Source organism: Electrophorus electricus, chromosome 4 (assembly GCF_013358815.1).
Source record: "Electrophorus electricus isolate fEleEle1 chromosome 4, fEleEle1.pri, whole genome shotgun sequence".
NCBI classification, from domain to species: Eukaryota; Metazoa; Chordata; class Actinopteri; order Gymnotiformes; family Gymnotidae; genus Electrophorus; species Electrophorus electricus.
Genome location: NC_049538.1, coordinates 22558426 through 22577691, shown reverse-complemented (window position 1 = coordinate 22577691; position 19266 = coordinate 22558426). Strand labels below are relative to the sequence as shown.

Below are 19266 nucleotides of genomic sequence, written 5' to 3'. Positions count from 1 at the left end.
TCTCCACATCAAGCCTGCGACAGATGTGCCCTGCCTGTCAGATCGCGGGAGCCTTCTTACCACAAATGTATTGTACTGTTGCTTTGTACCGAGCTTTGGCACTAGGTAATATACAGTATAGGATGCTTTCTGGTCAGCATTGTTTGTGCATTTCATTTGTAAGGATGCGTGCATCACAGTTTGCAATATTGTCACCTTTCATTTTTTTATTTTACCCTCCCAATTACCAAATCCGAATTAGACGAATGTTTCGTGTCTGTGTTGCATTCTGTTCCAGCTACAGTCATGGTCGTCCTCAGTCGTGGCCGCGGTCCGGTCAGGATGAACGGTGCCCGGCCGTGTGAAGCATCTATTCATGCCAGCCGCTGGAGCTCTGGGTCAGCGCGGCTGGGCTGTCGGCAGGGCATATGCCCATCAAGCCATGCGGGTGCCTGCTCCTCCGCTGAGCAGCCAGAGCAGGAGCAGCTGGAGAATCAGCAGGGGCCAGGGCGAGGGGACCAGGCTGCAGCCCCCTCCACAGTCCGACGCGTCCTCCTGCAGCCAACACCACAGCAGGCCTTTACCCTTTCAGAGCTCACACACAACTCACACTGCACCGCTGCTCCTGACCATTTCATAAAGCAAAGCATGGGCATGCACCCCAGAAGAGATTACTGGTTCTGTGGTACAGGCTACTATATTACCTCCATACTACATTTTTCTTGCAGGACAAAGAAAGATGTGTGCAATTCCGTGTGTTTGTGTGTTTTTTTGTTTGTTTGGTTTTTTGCACGTGCCAGTGTGAAGAATGGAAGACATTACAACAGAAAGACCATATCTGGAACGTCCTATGTTTATTTCCCTGAAAAGCTCTCTGGGAAGAAACTCCACTTCCTATTGTCACAGTAAATTCATGTGTCTTTGTCCTCACAGGAAAGCCACTGCAAAGGACAACTTTATCTGTGACCATTCACTGATACCCAATATTAAGTGGTTACCTAACTACCTATCGTTATGCTATGGATGTCTGACATTCTGTGTTTTGTGTCGACATTTTAACAAGCTACAACTAAAGCAAATGAAACTGACCATCATACACAAAAGTGAAGTAGCAGCAAAATGACAGGAGGAGCAAAAGACAAAGCAGAAGACATGCTTATTGGGCATAAAGGCTCATCCTGAGAATGATGGACAGAATAAGCAGCCAATGGAGCACAAATAGTGGAGCACAAATGAAGGTTTAAAAGAATAAAAATGCGATGAAAGTAGGAGCATTCATGTGATTGCTAATGGCAGGCAGAGTCAGCGTGAAGACAGAGAAAAGCAGAAAACAAATAGGTTTTATAGACTGTATTACATATAATGTATATAAATATACAGAGGCCAAAGGTTTCAAACCTAGGCTATAGACCTAGGCTAAATGTTTCACAACTCCACACAGTTCACTTTATCATACATTTCCTTTTCCAAATCAGTTAGAGCATCAAGTAATCAAGCAACATCAGGTAATTTAAAACAACCTATCAGAAGCAAATTTATTTCAACTTTAATTCACTATACTAGATTTCCAAAACTGGTGCCCTTCAGAAAATATACTGCATAATAAAGACTAAAGCAGCAAGACAACAGTCAGAACGTTTTAAACGATCACAGTTGGGTCTTCCAGCAGGACAGTAATCCTAGGCTTAATGATAATAAGAGAAAGTACTGGAGTGGCCATCACAAATCTCACATTCAAATCCCAATTTGTGGACTGAACTAAAAAAGCTTGTTCGGACAAGGAGGCTCACAAACCTATGAGAGTTAAACCAGTTCTGCCAGAAAGAATGTGCAAAAACTCTAGCAAAATATTGTCAGACGCTTGTGGAAGGCTAGCCCAGGCATTTGAAATATAAGCAATTAAAATGCAACATCACCAAATATTAATGAAGTCTTGGTAAACTTTGTATCTGCTGAAAATCTTACATTGTAAATAAAACCTGAAATAATTATTTCGCTCAGCTATAACTTTAAAATTACAAATGCATACACTGATTGATTTAACACAGGAAATGTATGGTAGCATAAAATGTGGGGAGTGGTTTTGTGACCTGAATTTACTTACATCAGCATTGTTGTCAAAGCAGACATCTGGGCCCTTTCTGTAGCGTGGATTGTGAGCCAGTATGCAGGGGTCTGGACCAGTAGCTGATTCAAAACCATCAGGCAAAAATGCATATTCCAACACGTGTAGACACACCATATACACATACACTACCCTTCCCCACTAACTGTTCCTGACAGCAAACAAGCCTGCTTCCCTTTGGCACTACTGTACAAAGAGCCTTTATACTCTGGAGGACCAGCAGAGAAGTGTACATCACAGCATTCTGCACACCTGGTCCTGTGTTTAGTGGTCGCCCCTGATCTAGTTCACACTGTGTGTGCTGTGAAGTCTACATTGTAAATATATCTTTAGATGTCTTAAATTAGGAACACTAAGCTGTGTAATAACACCACCCTCCAGATCTGAAAGTGAAGTCTGAAGTCAGAGGTTAACATGAAGCACAGAGGCACAGTTTGTCGTGGTTCTGCGCTACGTCACCAGGGTGGAGGTGCGTGCAGGGGCCATGGGTGCGCTCTGGGCCCCACAAGGGCTGGCTGCGTGGCCGTGCTCTGCTGAAGGATACAGGGCTGCTCAGCCTGCCTCAGCAGCTTCCCGTCGCAGGACAAGCAGGTGCTCTTGGCATCGGTGATTAGAAACACCAGGTTGGTGCTGGGGAGCTTCTCCGCCCGGTACATTCTGGGGGGAGGAGGGAGAGAAAAAAAAAAAAAAAACACCCAGAAGACTATACGTGTGGTCCCAGAAGAGCAAAAAAGAAAACACAGAGAAACAAAGCTATCTACAGTCTTGCGGTTCAAAAACCCTTCACCTTAAACATGTGCAAATGCTTCACACTCAAGCAAAGCTAAACATTTAGCTGGTGATTCGTCAAAATATACAAAACTTCACTCAGTGTACTTCTTTTTTAAACACCCATTACTGGTCGAGTTGTGAGCGATTCATGCCAACACGCTGACCATGTGCTAAAGTCTTTAGTGAGTGTAATATTAGATCAGCATGTCCTGTTGGGAATCTATGATGGTTTTGCAGCTTGTTACATGCTGTCAACGCTGAATACGTTTCTGGGCAGCACCAGATTTTCTCTACATCACCACTCTGTTTTCTCTCAGCTCCCCTCTTTAGAACAGAGTGACTCATCACTTTGTAGTGCAATATGTGGGGAGAAAGCAAATGCGGGTGGGTGGGTGGGTGGTTTGGTGCGTGGAAGCGCTACATTACATCTCACCTGCTCCCTCAGTAATCACTGACTTTTTACTGTAGTTGAACACATTTAGTGGAGCAGCCTTCAGATCTCAGCACCAGCCAGGTTATTCAAACGCACACAGAACCACACCCACACACACAAATGCACAACTGGAATACACTTACATATGTACCTGCAACAAACACACACACTCTCGCAAGCTTGATGATCGGAGGAAAAAAGTGAATAAAACATCTCCTGAATATCTCAATAAGGGTGCCCCAAGCTTAGAAGACTACTCCCGCTTAGCAGCTGAAGAATGATTTATTCTTGAGAGTAAGAGAGGCTGGGATTGGGGGCAGGGAGCCTACTTCACCTGTACTTAGATAACCTGATCTCCTGGATATAAAAGACCAACCTCGTCTTCTGAGAGCTGGCTATTTTTTTCCCCCAGTTTAAATCAAGCTTAACTGAAACCCTTAGTATCTTGATGTGCATAATGTCTGGAAAGCTCAGCTAAGGTTTGCATACTTTAGAGTTCTCACAGGTCCACATTCTGTCTCTAGTCACAGTAACCTTTAGAACCTTTATTCGTTTCATTTGAAATGCAGATTTTCTCCTCAATCTTTCCTTTGCAGGTTTGCGCCAAATCTCCGTTCTGTGCATTCCTCCGGCCTGAACGGGGGCACGGACGTGCGAGGGGGAGATTGAATTACACACTCTGAAAGCACGGTCCGCGCTCACGGCATCTCGCAAATGGATTTCTCTTTATGGTGCTCGTTAAACTTTACATGTCGAAAGTAGTTAACATAGAAGAAAAACTATCGTACACAGAGTGGCACGTGGGGCTCGTAAAGGCAGGCGGGCACGCCGGGCCGAACCTCCAGACACCTCTCACTTTCCCGGAGCTCCGCCAGAGCCGCCGGCAGCAGGATTTACGGCCGGTGGGATATCGTACACATCAAGGGGATGCGGGTTTGGGCAGCCGGAGGAAAGGTGAGTGGGCTTAGACAGTCGAGGCACTGTGGACAGAGGAGAAGAGCTGTCCTCTCAAGGGGGTCATACTGAGATGAGCAACTATCCCCGAAGAGAAAGGAGTGGGCAACTCATGACATCTTTTTGACATACGCTAGGAAAAATGCACACACATGCACAAAGACAAAAATGCACATGTATGCAGACAGACACACAAAAAACAGAATGTGCACCAGTATGTCGAACACAAAGGGACTTTCCCTTCCTCAGTCCTCACCTTGAACAGTTTCCACAGTCCAGCACACCATGGAAAGACTTGTTATCATTCTCAAAGAAATACTGAGTCTGCTCCGTTATACAGCTCTCTTTAGAGTATGCATCGGAGAGGTCTTCCTCTGTGTAGGCTGGAAAACACACACACACACACACACACACACACACACACACACACAAGAATACATGTCCTCAACTGGGGTGAGTGTGTGTGTGTCTATGGGTGTATATGTATGTGTTTTTGTGTGTGTGTGTGTGTGTGTGTGTGTGTATGCGCTTTGTAAATATTTACAAAGTTGTGCAGAAGAATGAGAAGTCAGCTATGAGGTGAATCAAGTCGTTATGAAACACAGGCCTACCTGCTTCCAGGACACTTGGGAGAGTGAGGCTTACGATGAAGTGCTGTAGCATTGACCTGAGAAGAGAGAACAACTGTGGAGTACAACTGCCACCACCCTCATTTATCAAATGGGGTGAGATGAGAACACTGAGGCAGCCACACAAATCCTCTTACCAGGCCACAGTGGTTGCCCACCAGCCCAGACTTAGCATGTCTGCTACAGTAGGCTGAAACAGAGCGCACAGGCACACACACACACACACACACACACACACACACACACACACACACACACACACACACACACACATATGCACCTACGAAAGTGTATAAATATCACAGATAAGCACATACACACAAGCATGCGTGGGCACAAACACACACTCCTGCACTCTCCTACCACATAGATGGAGCGGGATCCAGCCCCTGTCTTATGGTCTCGCTCAGGATCACACACTGATTGATAGTCGTAGGTTTTATTAAAGGAGTACAGTGAGGTGTTCACCAGACTGATCATCAGTATAGGGTCCACCTCACCAAAGAATTGACCTATCTGAACAGGCCAAACACACAAACACAAGGTAAAAATTATTACTCATTTCACGTTAAACACAGAGGTACTATTTGCTTTTCTTTCATTTACAGATCTGAAACACCCTTTGATATGCAAGTACCTTTTTTTTTTTTTTTTTTTTGCTAAAAACATAAATATTATCATGCTAAGGAGATAATGTTAGGAGTCTGGCAACAGCATAAAAATGGAAGTGCAAAAGCACCCAGCAGACAGCAATGACCAGGTGCCATTTACCGGACGCCCATCCAACTGCATTCTTGCTCCTTTTGTTTGCTGTCACAGCAAATCAGGTGTGTTGGATAATGAAAACACAAGACAAACCACCTGGGCTTAATTAACACTTACAGCACTCATTCAGATCCGGCTGTAATTAACACTTACAGCACTCATTCAGATCCGGCTGTAATTAACACTTACAGCACTCATTCGATCCAGCTGCATACAATTAACACTTATAGCACTCATTCAAATCCAGCTATAATTAACATTTACAGCACTCATTCAGGTCTGGCTGTAATTAATGCTTACAGCACTCATTCAAGTCCAGCTGTAATTAACACTTGCAGCACTGATTAATTTCCAGTTGTAATTGGCACTTACAGCAACTCACTTGGGTCCAGCTGGACACAATTCCAAAAGTAGCACACATTGGCATGATGCGTTGTATGATGACCACTGTGCTTCATCATCATATTATAAATCTAGTTATTTTAAAAGGAGTATAACATTTCCTGTGTCATTGCATATCTTTCCACTGTTCCATGAACAACCAATGTAAGTTCTCATCAAATCACAACCAGCTTTAGGGGTATATCTGGGCCTTAAGCCGGTGCCGCTCCTGCGCTTTACCCAGCCGAGGATGAGTGGGTCCGCAGGCCTTGATGTCTGACCTGCGCAATGTACTCGTCCTGGTTGGACATGAGCAGGAAGCCTCCGTCGTCCAGTATCACACAGTCCACGTGCTGCTCAAAACACAGTGAACACAGCCAGTGAGGTCACAGAAAAAGGAACAGGAACATGACAGAAGATGCCGGACCACTGGGCTATTAGAGCAGCTGCTAGAACCTCCACTAGAGCAGCCGCGGTGGCCTGATCCGTACCTTGTCATTCCTCAGGCAGCCGCAGATCTCATCCTTGCACTGTGGGGAGGAGAGATGGGGAGAGACGAAGGCTGAGAATTCACCAGACTGGCATTTGCATCATTTATTAGAGTGAGTCAAGCCTTCTCCGCTTGCAGACTGCCATATCAACCTGGCTAGAGAGCCTGCAGCTAAATGGCTTCCACATGTTCAGATAAGCAGGGCAGTTTCTCTTACGTTCATCTTCATGGTGGCATTCATGAAGCTGTTCATCCAGGCAGACACGTTGAGTTTGACTCCCACCACTGCAAAAGAATGCGTTGCACACAAACATGCAGGCTACAGCATCAGTGCAGCCTTTACACACTTCTATGAACACCGAGAGTAAAGACAGGGCTTTTAGGCCATGTGTTGAGGAACACAGCCTCTCCCTTACCACCCGGAATCTGAGATTAAGCAGTAATCTGTCGCACAAAGCAGTACCTCTTAAGTACAGGAGAACAAATAAAAAGTGTAAATAACTCTCAGACTTTTTTCTTATCAGACGTGTTCTAATACATAATTATCATATGGTAATGCAAAGATGAATGAAAATAAAATGAATGAAAGTGGAATTGATCTGTAATTATTGTGTGCACTCACCAGCTGGTTTGAGTTTGATTCCTTTGAAGTCCAGTTCTATGGCTTTACTGACCAGAATACCAGATTCATAGCTGGACTCCCTGCTCTCTGTTTAACAAAAGGAGAAAAGTACACACACACACACATGCCTACTCAGTGTATGTACCAAGCTGAAAGTCCAGTGCTCCAAACCATTATTAAGCCCAACTGTAAACTGACTGCACATCAAAAGTGATACCCAGCAGCCCCAAGCACCACCAAAGTGCACACAATCCACAAGGGGCTCACGTTAAGGGATTTCTGCTTTATAAATCAGAACTAAATCCCTGAAACAATGGCTTAATGCATCCTCACCAGCTTGTTTCTAGGCATGCTCTAGAGACACATGCTTGTGTGTGTTATATGTGTATGCACAACCACATGTATGTGTGTGTATGTGTGTGTGTGCACGTGACTGCTCCAGACCACACATACATGCAGGCGAGGAAAAGTCATTTGATGGAAATCCCCAAGTAATGTAGGTTTATGCCATTTTGGAAGGACAGCAGAATGTGCACACATATGCAAGCATCAAATAGAAGCACAGCTGTGTTCTTACACAAGCATGCCAAAGAGAAAGCCTACCCAAGAGGTGGTCTGATGTAGTACACACACACACACACACACACACACACACACACACACACACTGCAGTAAACATAAAAGTAATTGGGTAGGGTGGGGTATATGACACGGCTTACTGTTGACATAGGGGGCAGTGAAGATGTATATGTCATTGTCTAAGCTCCTCTTATAAAAACTGGAATCATAGGTCTCTGTATTTTCAGTCCACTCCTCTCCAGCACTGACAGGCAGACAGAAACACAGACAGACAAAGTCAAGACAGGAATGATGATTTTAATTACAGGTTATGCCCAAATGATTCAGCTCGATTAATGCACAAAAAAGTCTGGCCTGAATTAAAAAGGACCTTGACTACACTCTGAAAACACATTCATCATTCAGTTTGTATCAAAACAGGTAATCTATTTAGCATTTAGAATGACTGAAAAGTTCAGGCTTGCTACTGTATACCACAGGAACTAGTTCAAGAACTCAAATTCACACTTATAGAGTACCATTATTATGATTTAAGGAGAGACAAGAGAGTGAGTGTGTAAGAAAAATGTGTTGAAGAAATTCTCTTACACTTACTGAATCTTTCTCAAAATACATGTTTCTTCACATATGGATGAGAAATAAATATCCACATCAAATAAAAGCAGAGATATGCTTTACCTCACTGCAGACAAATAACATGTTCACTGGTATAACAACTACATTAACCATCTCTTACCTCTTAGGGTAAACACGTGTGATGCCACCCTCAGTAGCCACAAATCTGGCTAACACCCCTTCTCTGCAACACACCACCAAATACAGAAAACACATTTGTTCCTTACAAGTGTGTCTCAATTTTAGCAAGGACACAGCCACACAAGATGCTTGAGACTCTATTGTAAAATTAAGGAGAGTCATGTTAACTGATTTACTGTAGTTGTGGTGGCAATGTCAGGGAGAAGGTTTCTGGGGAAAAGGAAAGCACTCAGATTCCAATTAGTAAAATGAGGCAGAAACCGAACCCCATTCCTCACAGTGACATATCCTCGCTTTTATACTAGTTCAGAAAAGAAAAAAAGAACTCCAACATATTGAATGGATTAAAATCTTTCTCTCCTCCCAGATGGTCTGGTTCTTTGATGCAAGTATTTATTAGTGATGGACAAAATAGTATAGAGCTTTAGAAGAAGAGAAAGCATTCTTATTTATGGAGGAGGGGCATTAAATAACTTTACACTCTCGTTACTGGCACTGCATGATGTGTAGCATTTGATATTTGGCTGGCATTTGTTTTTTACTTTTAAGGATTCCGTTCCTCAACAATACATGTCCAAATATAACCACTCACATATTTAAGTTCTTTGGTACTGCCTTAATGTTGTGGGTTACAGAGTAAATGTGTCTGGATGCAGTGTGGATGACTTACACAGTCTGCTTCTTCCAGAGTTGGACCAGGTCAGCAGTAAGACCAGCGTCGAGCAGAAGCCTATTAACTAGACTCACAATACCTGGCAGAGAGAAATTGAGGTGGCAGGTAGGCGGACACTTGTGAGGTACCTTGTGTTCAGGTTTACCATTTAGGGGATACTTATATGACTTATGCATTTCCATAGTCATAGATAGATGTGTTATGATTTAAACTTACAGACAACAAGTTTAAATCATAATAAGTTAAGTGCTCCTCAAAATAATTTATGGAAAAACTGCAAAAGGGTAGAAGTTATTTTAAATCTGAGGTTTGGATTAATCTTGGCCTGGTCTCCCATTACTGACCCTGAGGATCCTTCCTACGTTTTTGGTGGTGAGGGAAGATTATTCAATTTGAGCATTTAATACTATCTGTTGCTCATGTAGTTAACATATCAGAATGGTACGCCACTGCAAATGAGTTTTAGATGCCAACAATAAAGATTCATTTTGTCTAATGAAAAAAAAAAGTATATTAAACAAACATTTTAGGTCAGTGTGGCAACTAACAGTAGTACCCATGTAAGCTTGAACCATTCACTTCCTATTATTTTACAATACAATAGCTTGCTCACAGACATACACACATATAGGCACACACCTCGATATCATCCCTTTATTGTGTGGTATGTGTGTGACAGCAGAATAAACAGTGACTCATTAGATGCTGAGAGTTGGGATGACAAAGAGTAGTGTCATTGCAGGCCAGACTAATCAATTACTGAGCCTGATTTCAATCTGTACACTCAGGAGTCACCTTCACACAGAGTCAATAGGACATACTGTGACATCATTCGAGTGGGAAAGCACCTGAGTCAGCAGCTAAAAGAAAGAACAGTCCTCTCCAAGATATGAGGTCACTCATCGATTTCCATGCTTCAGAGCATTTTACTCTCTAAAAGGTTTAAAGCTTTGATAATGATTTCACAGTGCAGATGTGCAAAGGTTGATGTAGTTTAACCATCAAGGCAAGTTTTGTAGAAGAATTAAGTTTCTTTGTTGTATTTCTTGATTTCTGACTATATAGTATATTATTCATGTGAATATACATGGATGTCCAAAATCATTTGTTCTTTCTAACAATATGTATTTGCTTACCCGAGGTGCTATTCAGTCATCTGAGTAATGATAAAGTGTGCACTTACACATTGGGTCACTGGGGGTTCTCTTGTCAATGTAGTGGTTGAAGTCTATAAGGAGCTGTGTGGTGTTAGAGGATAGTTTCAGGTCCTGACAATATTCCCTACACAAAGACATTACAAGATCATGCAATTGCAAAGCAAGAGTCCATTGCCAGTATAGTATCAGAGAGAGAAAAGATATTTAGACATGCACTGCCAGAATTTATGATTGTGGATGTGATAGCATCTCTGTTTGCTTTTGAATGGTCAGGGTATGATGCACAGGGTTTGTACATATCTTGCCTACACTGTCAGATCTACTGTTAAGAGAAGGAAAGTAGGATGTCTGAAGGTGTGAATTTATGAGCTTTCCAAGACTTGGTCTGAATACCAGTCACATAAACCTGTCACTGCCAAAAACGATGGGAGGTCTTTGCTTTCTCACAGATCTTGGTGTGTTTGACCTACCTAGGTGCTATAAAGGTATAACCATACTCCTCAAATTTCTCCACTTGCATGGTCTCTGAAACTGCAGAAGAAGGAGGTACTCAGAACCCCAAGTGTGACTGCAATAAAATGTGATACCAACACCCTCATACACATACAAGCATGGATGCATGGATAAAATGAATGAATCATAATATATAATATATAAATATCAGACAAAACCAAGAAAGGACATTTTGAAAAGCAAACTGAAATTCATGCAACACACAATGTACATAATACACAAACTGTGGCACTACCGAGTCGTGCAAAACAATAAAAGATATTCTGTTAGTCTCACACAGATGCACACTCCATTGTGATAGGACTGCTGAATCGCTTATCAGGTCAGAAATGATAGTGGATGACAGAAACATGCGAGCGTAGGGAAGATAGAATGCTCAAGCGAAGTGACAAACTGGGGGAGAGAAAGAAAGACAGAGAACAGATGAGTACTGTACTTGCCATTGGGCCCTGTAGTGAAAATCCCACAGATTAGACAAGAGAGAGAAAGACAGAGTTACACAAAAAAAGCAGCCAGCACTGTGAAGGCCATAATTCTCATACACGTCATTTCATATAAAACATGCAAGCAGAGATGCTGCTCGAAGTCTGCCCCAGCCGTACGCTGGCTTCCAGACAGAGACGGCGCAGAGCATTCCCCCGGGCGTGGAGGAGCCAGGCAGCTGCACAGAGCCTCTCGACACACACACTGCAGCGAGGGTGTGGGGGTGTGGGGGGGGTGTTTTGATGGAAGTGCTGAGAGAACAGCCCCGCACAAGACGCTGGGTTCATCCTGCTGCTCAGGTTCAATGAACTGCAGTAAAAACCCTGAGCGTGCCTGTCTCCTGGGTTTAGGGCTGAGGCTGAGGGTGGGAGGGTGTATGAGGGAAGTGCAGATAAATGCAAAAGGCAGCCATATTCAGACGTGCAATCCGCTCTCCCACCATCACCATTGGCTTGTGATCAAAGCCAAGTTATTAAAAATTAGTAAGGCTGTCTGCACATCGACTATAGCACTCTGGACTAGTTCTGGTAATCTGCACAGTTCTCTGTGGCTCGGTGTACTTGTACTAATACCAGCAGGCTGATTAACACTCTGTCGGCACTGGGCTGCTTTGATGAAGGAGTTGCTGAAGGAGTCCTATGATCAGGCAGAAAGGGATGCCAGTGACCACCTGATCTGTCTTGCTTTTGTCTGGATCCCCCTGGCACAGTCAGGCATGTTTGTTAGACTGTACTCAGCAGGTGTATCGCGTGTGTGTGTCTGTTTGTGAGCTCTAATATGGGTGATCGCGTTCTGGAGTGCATGACACATGTCAGAGATTATTAAGACATCTGTGTTGAGGCCTATGAAACTGCTGGTCATGTAATTACTTCCATGTCCCGCTTTTGTTGTGTTTGCTTGCGAGCAAACTGACAACAAACGCAGCAAAGATGCCGCGGCTGTCACGCTTTGGGGTAAAATCCGGGGAGCAGTGGCTCGCGGTGGTTTCCCGCACACCTGCTCTTCCCATCATTCCACTGTATGGCTCCCTCGAGCCGTCGGCTTGAGCCTCTCTCTCGCCTTTCAACCAACTTGAGTGAGATCTGTGGAGTCCGCTGAGAGGAGCTGGGCCCTACAGCATGCGGGAGCAGAGCCCTGGAGCAGGCACACCGGGGCCTGACCCTGCGAGGCAACCCTCCCCACTTCACCACCTCCACCTGGGCCTGGCTCTTTACAAGGCCATAAACATGGGCCTGGCTGCCTCATGCTGGGGGGAGAAGCAGTGAGGCGGAGTGGCTAGGCTGGGGGTGGGGTGGGGGGTGGTGTGAGTCAGGGAGCTGATACACGCATCTGCAGTTCTGTCCCCAACCAACAATCACTCGCACACACTTAAACACACACACACACACTCACACTCATAGCTGTACTGCAGGAGGGTGCAACAGGGTCTATCTCTGTCTCCTGGGTCAACCTCAAGCTCGTGAAACTTAAAGTTGAAAGGGACAGGTGGATCTACGCAAAGGCCATAGATCAGACTGACAACTGACATCAAACTGATGCATGGCAAAAACTATGCTTTAGAATTTGGGGTAATATAGTGATAGCAGCTTTTAAATGTGATTAATAGCAATTTTTCAGTAGATTGGATACACAGGCCAGAACCATCTGTTCCAGCAATAACCAAAGCCCAAGTTGAATGAAGGCATCATGGGGTTGGGTGTGACTGCTAACAGAACAGGGTGTTGTGGGGATAGGGGGCTTTTCATTGCAGCTCTGTATCAACAATCTGTGTGCGCAGTATAATAAGAGATCTACTGTACAGGCAGCAAAAAAACAGCTGCCTCTGTGCACACAGCAAGATATATCAGTAAGCAGGCTAGGAGATATGCATATGAATAACATTTATGGCAAAGTGATTACTGTCAAAGAAGAATGCAATCTTAGTTCAAGCAGGTAAGACAGGTAAGTTAAAGCTTAGAATGTACGCAGGTCTGTGAATGAGCTTATTGCGTGAACAGGAAATCTTGAATGTGAACAGGAAATCTTGTTCTGGTTATTGGTGACCCACATTTTCCTGTAAAAATGCAAAAGTCTAAGATTTAGGAATGACTAGGAAAATCATTAAGAGTGAGAGAGAGTGTGTGTGTGTGTGTGTGTGTGTGTGTGTGTGTGTGTGTGTGTGTGTGTGTGTGTGTAGCATGGTGTAGCATGGATCTGGCTCTAAGAGAGCTCAGGGGAAAGAGTCTGCGCTCTGTCTGCCCACTGCAGAAGCTTCAGTTCTGGGGAGAGTCCAGAACCAAACCTGGCTCCGCTGCCCAGAGTGGGTGGAGGCCAGCTGGCCCTCAGCTTCACACAGCAAGCAGCCTTAAATAGACTGAAATCGTTCCATCTTCTTTACAGACACACACACACATGCATAGAGACAGAACCCTGGAGTGCATGGATTTCTAGAAATCACCACAACTGAGATCATCTGTCCTACTTAAAGGCGTAGAGAAGGAGTATGCAGTAAGCACAGATACTCACACATGGCTTGCTTTATGTCCCCCAGGCTTGCCTCAATGTAATGCATGCTGTATTCAGGCAAAACCAAAGCCAAGCTGCAGGACACACACACCAAATGAAACTCAATACAGGTATTTTAGGTTAAAGTAAAGTAATTGTTGAAAGTATATTTATTCAAACAAGGAAAACAAGCAAACACAAAGGTAGTCTGTGAACGCACCTGTAGTCTGTGCCGTTGACTGGTGCCCATGTGTAAGTCCTCACTCCTCGATCAATGTATCTCTACATTCACAAAACAAATGAACAAAATGTTTGTTTCACACTGACAAAACAAATGAACAAAATGTTTGCTTTACACTGACAAATCAAATGAACAAAATGAAATAAAAGGGTTCTATGTCCAGGCAAATTAACAATATGGAAACTCTACACACCTCATCCTGTGATTTGACAAGGGTTTCAAGCGTCTTCTCACCAGGATCCCTATCAATCATCATTGTTCTTATCTAGAAAGATCAATAAGCCACTTGGACATTTAGTGAAAAAAAGGACTGTGCCATGTATGTATGGAACATGGACTAACTGAAGTTCCCCATCTCAGAAACAAAGCATCCTTCTGCTATACAACAGCTGTCCAATCTTAACCAAAAAAGGGCTGGAGCAGCTGTGGACTGACTGGGTCCAAGGTAAAAAAAATAAATAAATAAATAAATGCATACATACATTTTTTTGGGGGGGGGGGGGGGGGGGGGGGAATCTGATCTGGAAAGGTTTTGCATATTCAGAAGTGGTTTTAAAAGAACTTCATCTGTCATTCTGGGACCAAACCCCGCAGCATTACTGTAGAAAGCTGACCCCTGTTTAGAAAGATGCATCTACAGCTACATCTGCCTCCTATCAGGATCACTGAGGAACTGATGGAGGAAATACTGCATGTGATCCTGACTATAAGCTTCTGACATAAAATGTCACATCCGCCTGCATTGAAAACACTTGCACACATTGAGTCTGTTATAAGATGTATGCAAATTGGCATTCTACCAATACACACCCCACCTCACAACTCACACACACACATAACGGGTATCATTGAATCACATGTTCCAGTTACAATACAAAAGTCAATACAAAAATCATTGTGTGTGTGTTTGTGTGAGAGTGCGTGCATGTGCATGTGTTTGTGAAAGAGACACTTACCTGAACTTTAATGTCATTTTCGAGCTCAGCATCCAGGAAGTCCAGAGTAACAGGTTCCTGGAATTTGGGATTCTACAAAGACAGATAACAGTGACACCCAGATTAATGACTGTAAACTCACAGACTTTCACTTTAGTAGTGGATGAGAGCTAAAATGTTTGTTCACAGAAAACTACTGCAAATCCTTATAAAATAATGCGTTATTTTTTTTAATCTTTAAAAAAGACTTTTACACAGACGTAAAGGAACGACAAAAAAACATTTCTCTCACTTTTTTAAGTTATTTAAAGTTATTGAATTGTATTTAATTGTATTGTGCTATTGGGCTTCATAAATTGCTATTTTTCCATGTGAAAAGGAAATGTGTATTCAGCTTTCTGTTCTGTGATAATTATGCATATCACGCTTTCTATGTATAAAAAAAAATTACCAGGAAGCTATGCAATACAATTACCCCCATTTAGATCCCCCCATGTACAATGTCATCTTAGGACTGACTGAGCTGTGTAATGAGCAAAAAGCCTTATTATTTAGGGCTATCAGTTGTATTCATCAAATATATGGCATGTATACATATACAATGATATATTTGGCTCCAGAGCAGCTCGCATTAAATCGTATGGCCAGTAATAGCCTATAAAACTCTAATTTTATGGGTTTAAAAGTAGCCAGTGCTGAATGTTTGGTCTTTGAAATAATGCATACTGAGTATTTCATTACTCATATATACCATCAAAAACATTACAGAATGCACTCAAAGCAAAAACCAATGAGGTGAGAATGGCTAAAGAGACCAAATAAAGCAGCCAGGTTCTTACGTGACACGCATAGAATGAAGCAAGCATGCACATGGCCAAAGATGAGGACAACCAAGACAGAATGAAAAGCAAATACGAATTGTGATCGCACAAAAAAGAAACACCACAGGCTAAAGAATATGTCGAATAACAAACAGCACTGCAGCCTTGAATGGGGAATTGAGAGCTAAAGACAGAAAGCTAGAGAAAGAGAGACTTATAGGTGAATAAAGTGGGACCTTAAGAAAGAAGAAACGGACAAAAGAGAGGTGCATGTATTAAGAATGCGAAGAACAAAGAGAAAAAGCAAGAAAAAGAAAAGACATCTGAAAGGGAAAGAGGGAATCAAAGGGAGGGTGAGAGGAGGCAGGCGCTGAATATGAAGGCAGAGGGAGTAATGAGAGCCAGGCAGAGCCAAGAGAGGATTTCAAAGTGTCGGGGTCACCCTGCACTCAGCTACTGCCCCCCTGGGGGTGGGTGGGGGGCGGGTGGCGGCAAAAATCTTACGCACATGATTGACATGTGTCGTCTACGTGCATCCATCCTGCACAGACCCCCTACTATACACTCGGCATACAGAGCGAGAGTCCGGCATATGAAAGACATCTTCTCCCATCATCAGATTGGCTATGGAAATATGTAAAAATTGTCTTGCTTCTTGCCTGATGGTGCTGTGGTGGGAAAGCCTTTGCTGGCATTTGCAGGGAACGGGGGTAAATTGGCTGATCTGGGTATGAACTTATGAACACTTCTTTTCCATTCATTTGCATAGTATATGATATGATAGCAAGTATAAGATTTTTCAGAGAGGCATGACATTAAATGACAGCAATTGAGAGAAAGCTGGACCAAAGATCTTTGTAGTGATCATCTCTGCATAGCTACTGCAGAACAAAAGGTCTTCACGAGACTGAGCAGCTTCGGTCTGCTTGTTCAAACGTTCCTTAATACATAACGATGCAGCTAAGAAACAAATCCGAATAAAACATGTATAATGTAGAACATGCATGTCGATCTATGCATGGATGCAATTATTTGTACATGTCATGTATTTGAAGCCTAAACACAAGGCTGAGAGAAGAACTGCCGTGTTCAGTGCTCTAGTTAATCAGAAATGACTGCTACAAACAGGAAAGATTTGTTTGAAGAATTATCTGGTCTCTTCACTTCCTTAAGTGTCCCACCCAAATCACTCCATTTAAAGAGGGTATCACCCCTATATATCAACACATCACAGTAATGTCACAGAGGTGACATTATGACAACACAAGAGCAGAGCTTGAATGTAAATGCATGTTATATTAATATATTGTTGAAAACTAAATAAACATTTTTTTTTCTTCCTTTTGGTCTGTTTTTGCCTGTATCTTTAAATACGCCGTTCTGGTTATGCCAGTCTCAAAGCTAAAACAGGCCTGCATTGTGCATTACAGATAAACAGCCTTATCCAGGAACCTGTAGCACAAACTAGAATTGTATAGCGTCATCAAAACTAGAAAGCACTGGTATTGAATGACAGAGGCCTAAAAGGGTCATGATTACTGCTCAGCTTGGTGAGAAAGTGGCTGAAACAGCAGTACGATAACATCATTAGCCGCCCAGGCTTCAGAGCACTGTAGCAGAGACAGCAGGAAATACCAGAACGTCTTAAACATCTACTGAAAAGCCAAGCCTCACTAACCACAACACAGTAATTATTCCTTTCAAACTAAATACAAATGTGAAATCAGAACTAGTGATTCAATATGTTTTTTTCCCCTTTTTCCCCCCTGCTGTGGTCGTGACTACAGACTGGTAAACTTCTTGAAATAAACTCTTTTTGACATGAAAATGGTAACATGATCCAAGTGTTAATGGCCCTTCTTATTACTTTATTTGGAGTGCAAACGTGTAGGGAAATACGTCTGACTAACAAATACATGATGGGACAGAAGGATGGATGCAACCTCTAGCTGAGTCTCCAACTGCTTGAGCCTCATCAAGGAAAGCAGCGGCCAGTAAAACTACACCTAGTACTGCTATTGTTTACACAACCTCATTTAATACGCTACCATGGTAGTCTACTATTCTACAGTTACCTCGTGGACTCTTATGGCGTATTTGTTCTTTAACCTTAAGCGGAGCATCTGTATCCTTTTCTGAAGAAATACGCCGAAGAAGGAGAGAAAGATACATGCTGACCTAATTCATTCCAAAACAACAGCAAGAAGAACAGACAGAAAGAAGCTGTGCATCATTGCTCAAACTGAGAGCACCTGAGGAGACGGTAATCTCCGTGGACACTGAAAAACAGGACTGCTTTGAACTGGTGCCTGGAAGGTGTGGAGCTGGTTGGCACAGAGGGGCCATCATGCTGGGAGAGTGTGGGAGCCATTTCCACACTATCAGAATCGAATCAGAAGTGTTCAAAAGTATCTTTCAAAGACGGCGGCGTTCACCAAACTTTCCGCTCACCCCAGGTTTTTCCCCCTAAGCTCCGCCAGACAAATCACCCCCCCACCACCTCCAGCGTTCCTCCCTCCGGATGTGCACGATGCACTTTGAACTGCCTCCAGCAGACCTGGCACCCCGGGGTTTGCACACGCGCAGGTCTGAGCTGCTTGGGGTTAAGCGTGCTGTCCACGGTTCGGAGATTCGAGCCATGCCTACGTGTCATACTCAATCAGTAGGGGAGAGAAGCGGCCACAGAGGATCATGTCGAATCATCTGCCCATCTGAGATCAAGCCATCGGGGCTGATCAGGGCTGACTCCTCGGGGTAAACAAAACACGGGCGAAGCCTACAGCCTGCACAGCACATGTCCCTAGGCGGGGAGCTGAACATGCCCACTAGTGCTGCCGTTTACTCATGACGCGTTCGCTCCGGTCGCCCTGGTGCCTCCTGTGAAATGAGCAGTTATTTGAAGGAATGACTATTTAGCAGTTACGCTCTGTCTGTCTTTCAAAGTGATTTTCAGCGCAAGACCATAGAAATGACAGCGTTCCATGTCTTGGCTAGATCTTCTAATCGAAAGCCTAGGGCGTGTATGACTCTGGAGAAGATGGAAGTCTGTCATAACACTCGATCGCATTAACTGAGAATATGGGAGTCAGTTCTGTTTATTTGATTTGACTTGGTTGTGAGTAAAAGTTAATGCTCTCCATACATTTGACCTGGAGCACTGTTAGTTTAACGTACATTTAACAGCAAACATCACACTTGTCTGACCCAGCGTTCCAGCAGTCAGGCGAGCATATTTTAGCATGTCTCCTGGCCCATGTTCCGCGGTTCCTTGACTACATGGGCATCTGTGTCTCCAAAAAATCTCGCAGTGGAGAAATCTCTGTTTAAAACACTTTCATCAGGTTATGTGTGCATAACTCAGGGCTGCTCGTTTGAGATTACGACGCGAGTTTAAATCACTGAATGTGTAAACTGTTCTCGGGGGGCTGGCCGTGTGTCGTATACTTCACCAGCTTTAGCACCTCAAAGCGGAGGG

General features: G+C 43.5%; 1 protein-coding gene across 1 annotated transcript in view; it reads right to left on the bottom strand.

The window, feature by feature from the left end:
* Positions 1-414: 414 nt before the first annotated feature.
* LOC113577182 (voltage-dependent calcium channel subunit alpha-2/delta-1) overlaps positions 415-19266 on the bottom strand; it is a 57389-nt gene continuing 38537 nt past the window's right edge. The window contains exons 19-40 of the mRNA XM_035525306.1: positions 17867-17926; positions 14992-15048; positions 14229-14300; positions 14015-14076; positions 13818-13889; positions 12370-12380; positions 10785-10845; positions 10341-10438; positions 9155-9236; positions 8465-8527; positions 7869-7972; positions 7150-7236; positions 6745-6812; positions 6529-6567; positions 6319-6390; positions 5255-5407; positions 5029-5081; positions 4874-4929; positions 4519-4645; positions 2649-2761; positions 2084-2166; positions 415-534 (exon numbers count right to left, since the gene is read on the bottom strand). Of these exons, the coding sequence (XP_035381199.1) occupies positions 415-534; positions 2084-2166; positions 2649-2761; positions 4519-4645; positions 4874-4929; positions 5029-5081; positions 5255-5407; positions 6319-6390; positions 6529-6567; positions 6745-6812; positions 7150-7236; positions 7869-7972; positions 8465-8527; positions 9155-9236; positions 10341-10438; positions 10785-10845; positions 12370-12380; positions 13818-13889; positions 14015-14076; positions 14229-14300; positions 14992-15048; positions 17867-17926 (1713 nt within the window). The remainder of the gene's footprint in view (positions 535-2083; positions 2167-2648; positions 2762-4518; positions 4646-4873; positions 4930-5028; positions 5082-5254; positions 5408-6318; positions 6391-6528; positions 6568-6744; positions 6813-7149; positions 7237-7868; positions 7973-8464; positions 8528-9154; positions 9237-10340; positions 10439-10784; positions 10846-12369; positions 12381-13817; positions 13890-14014; positions 14077-14228; positions 14301-14991; positions 15049-17866; positions 17927-19266) is intronic.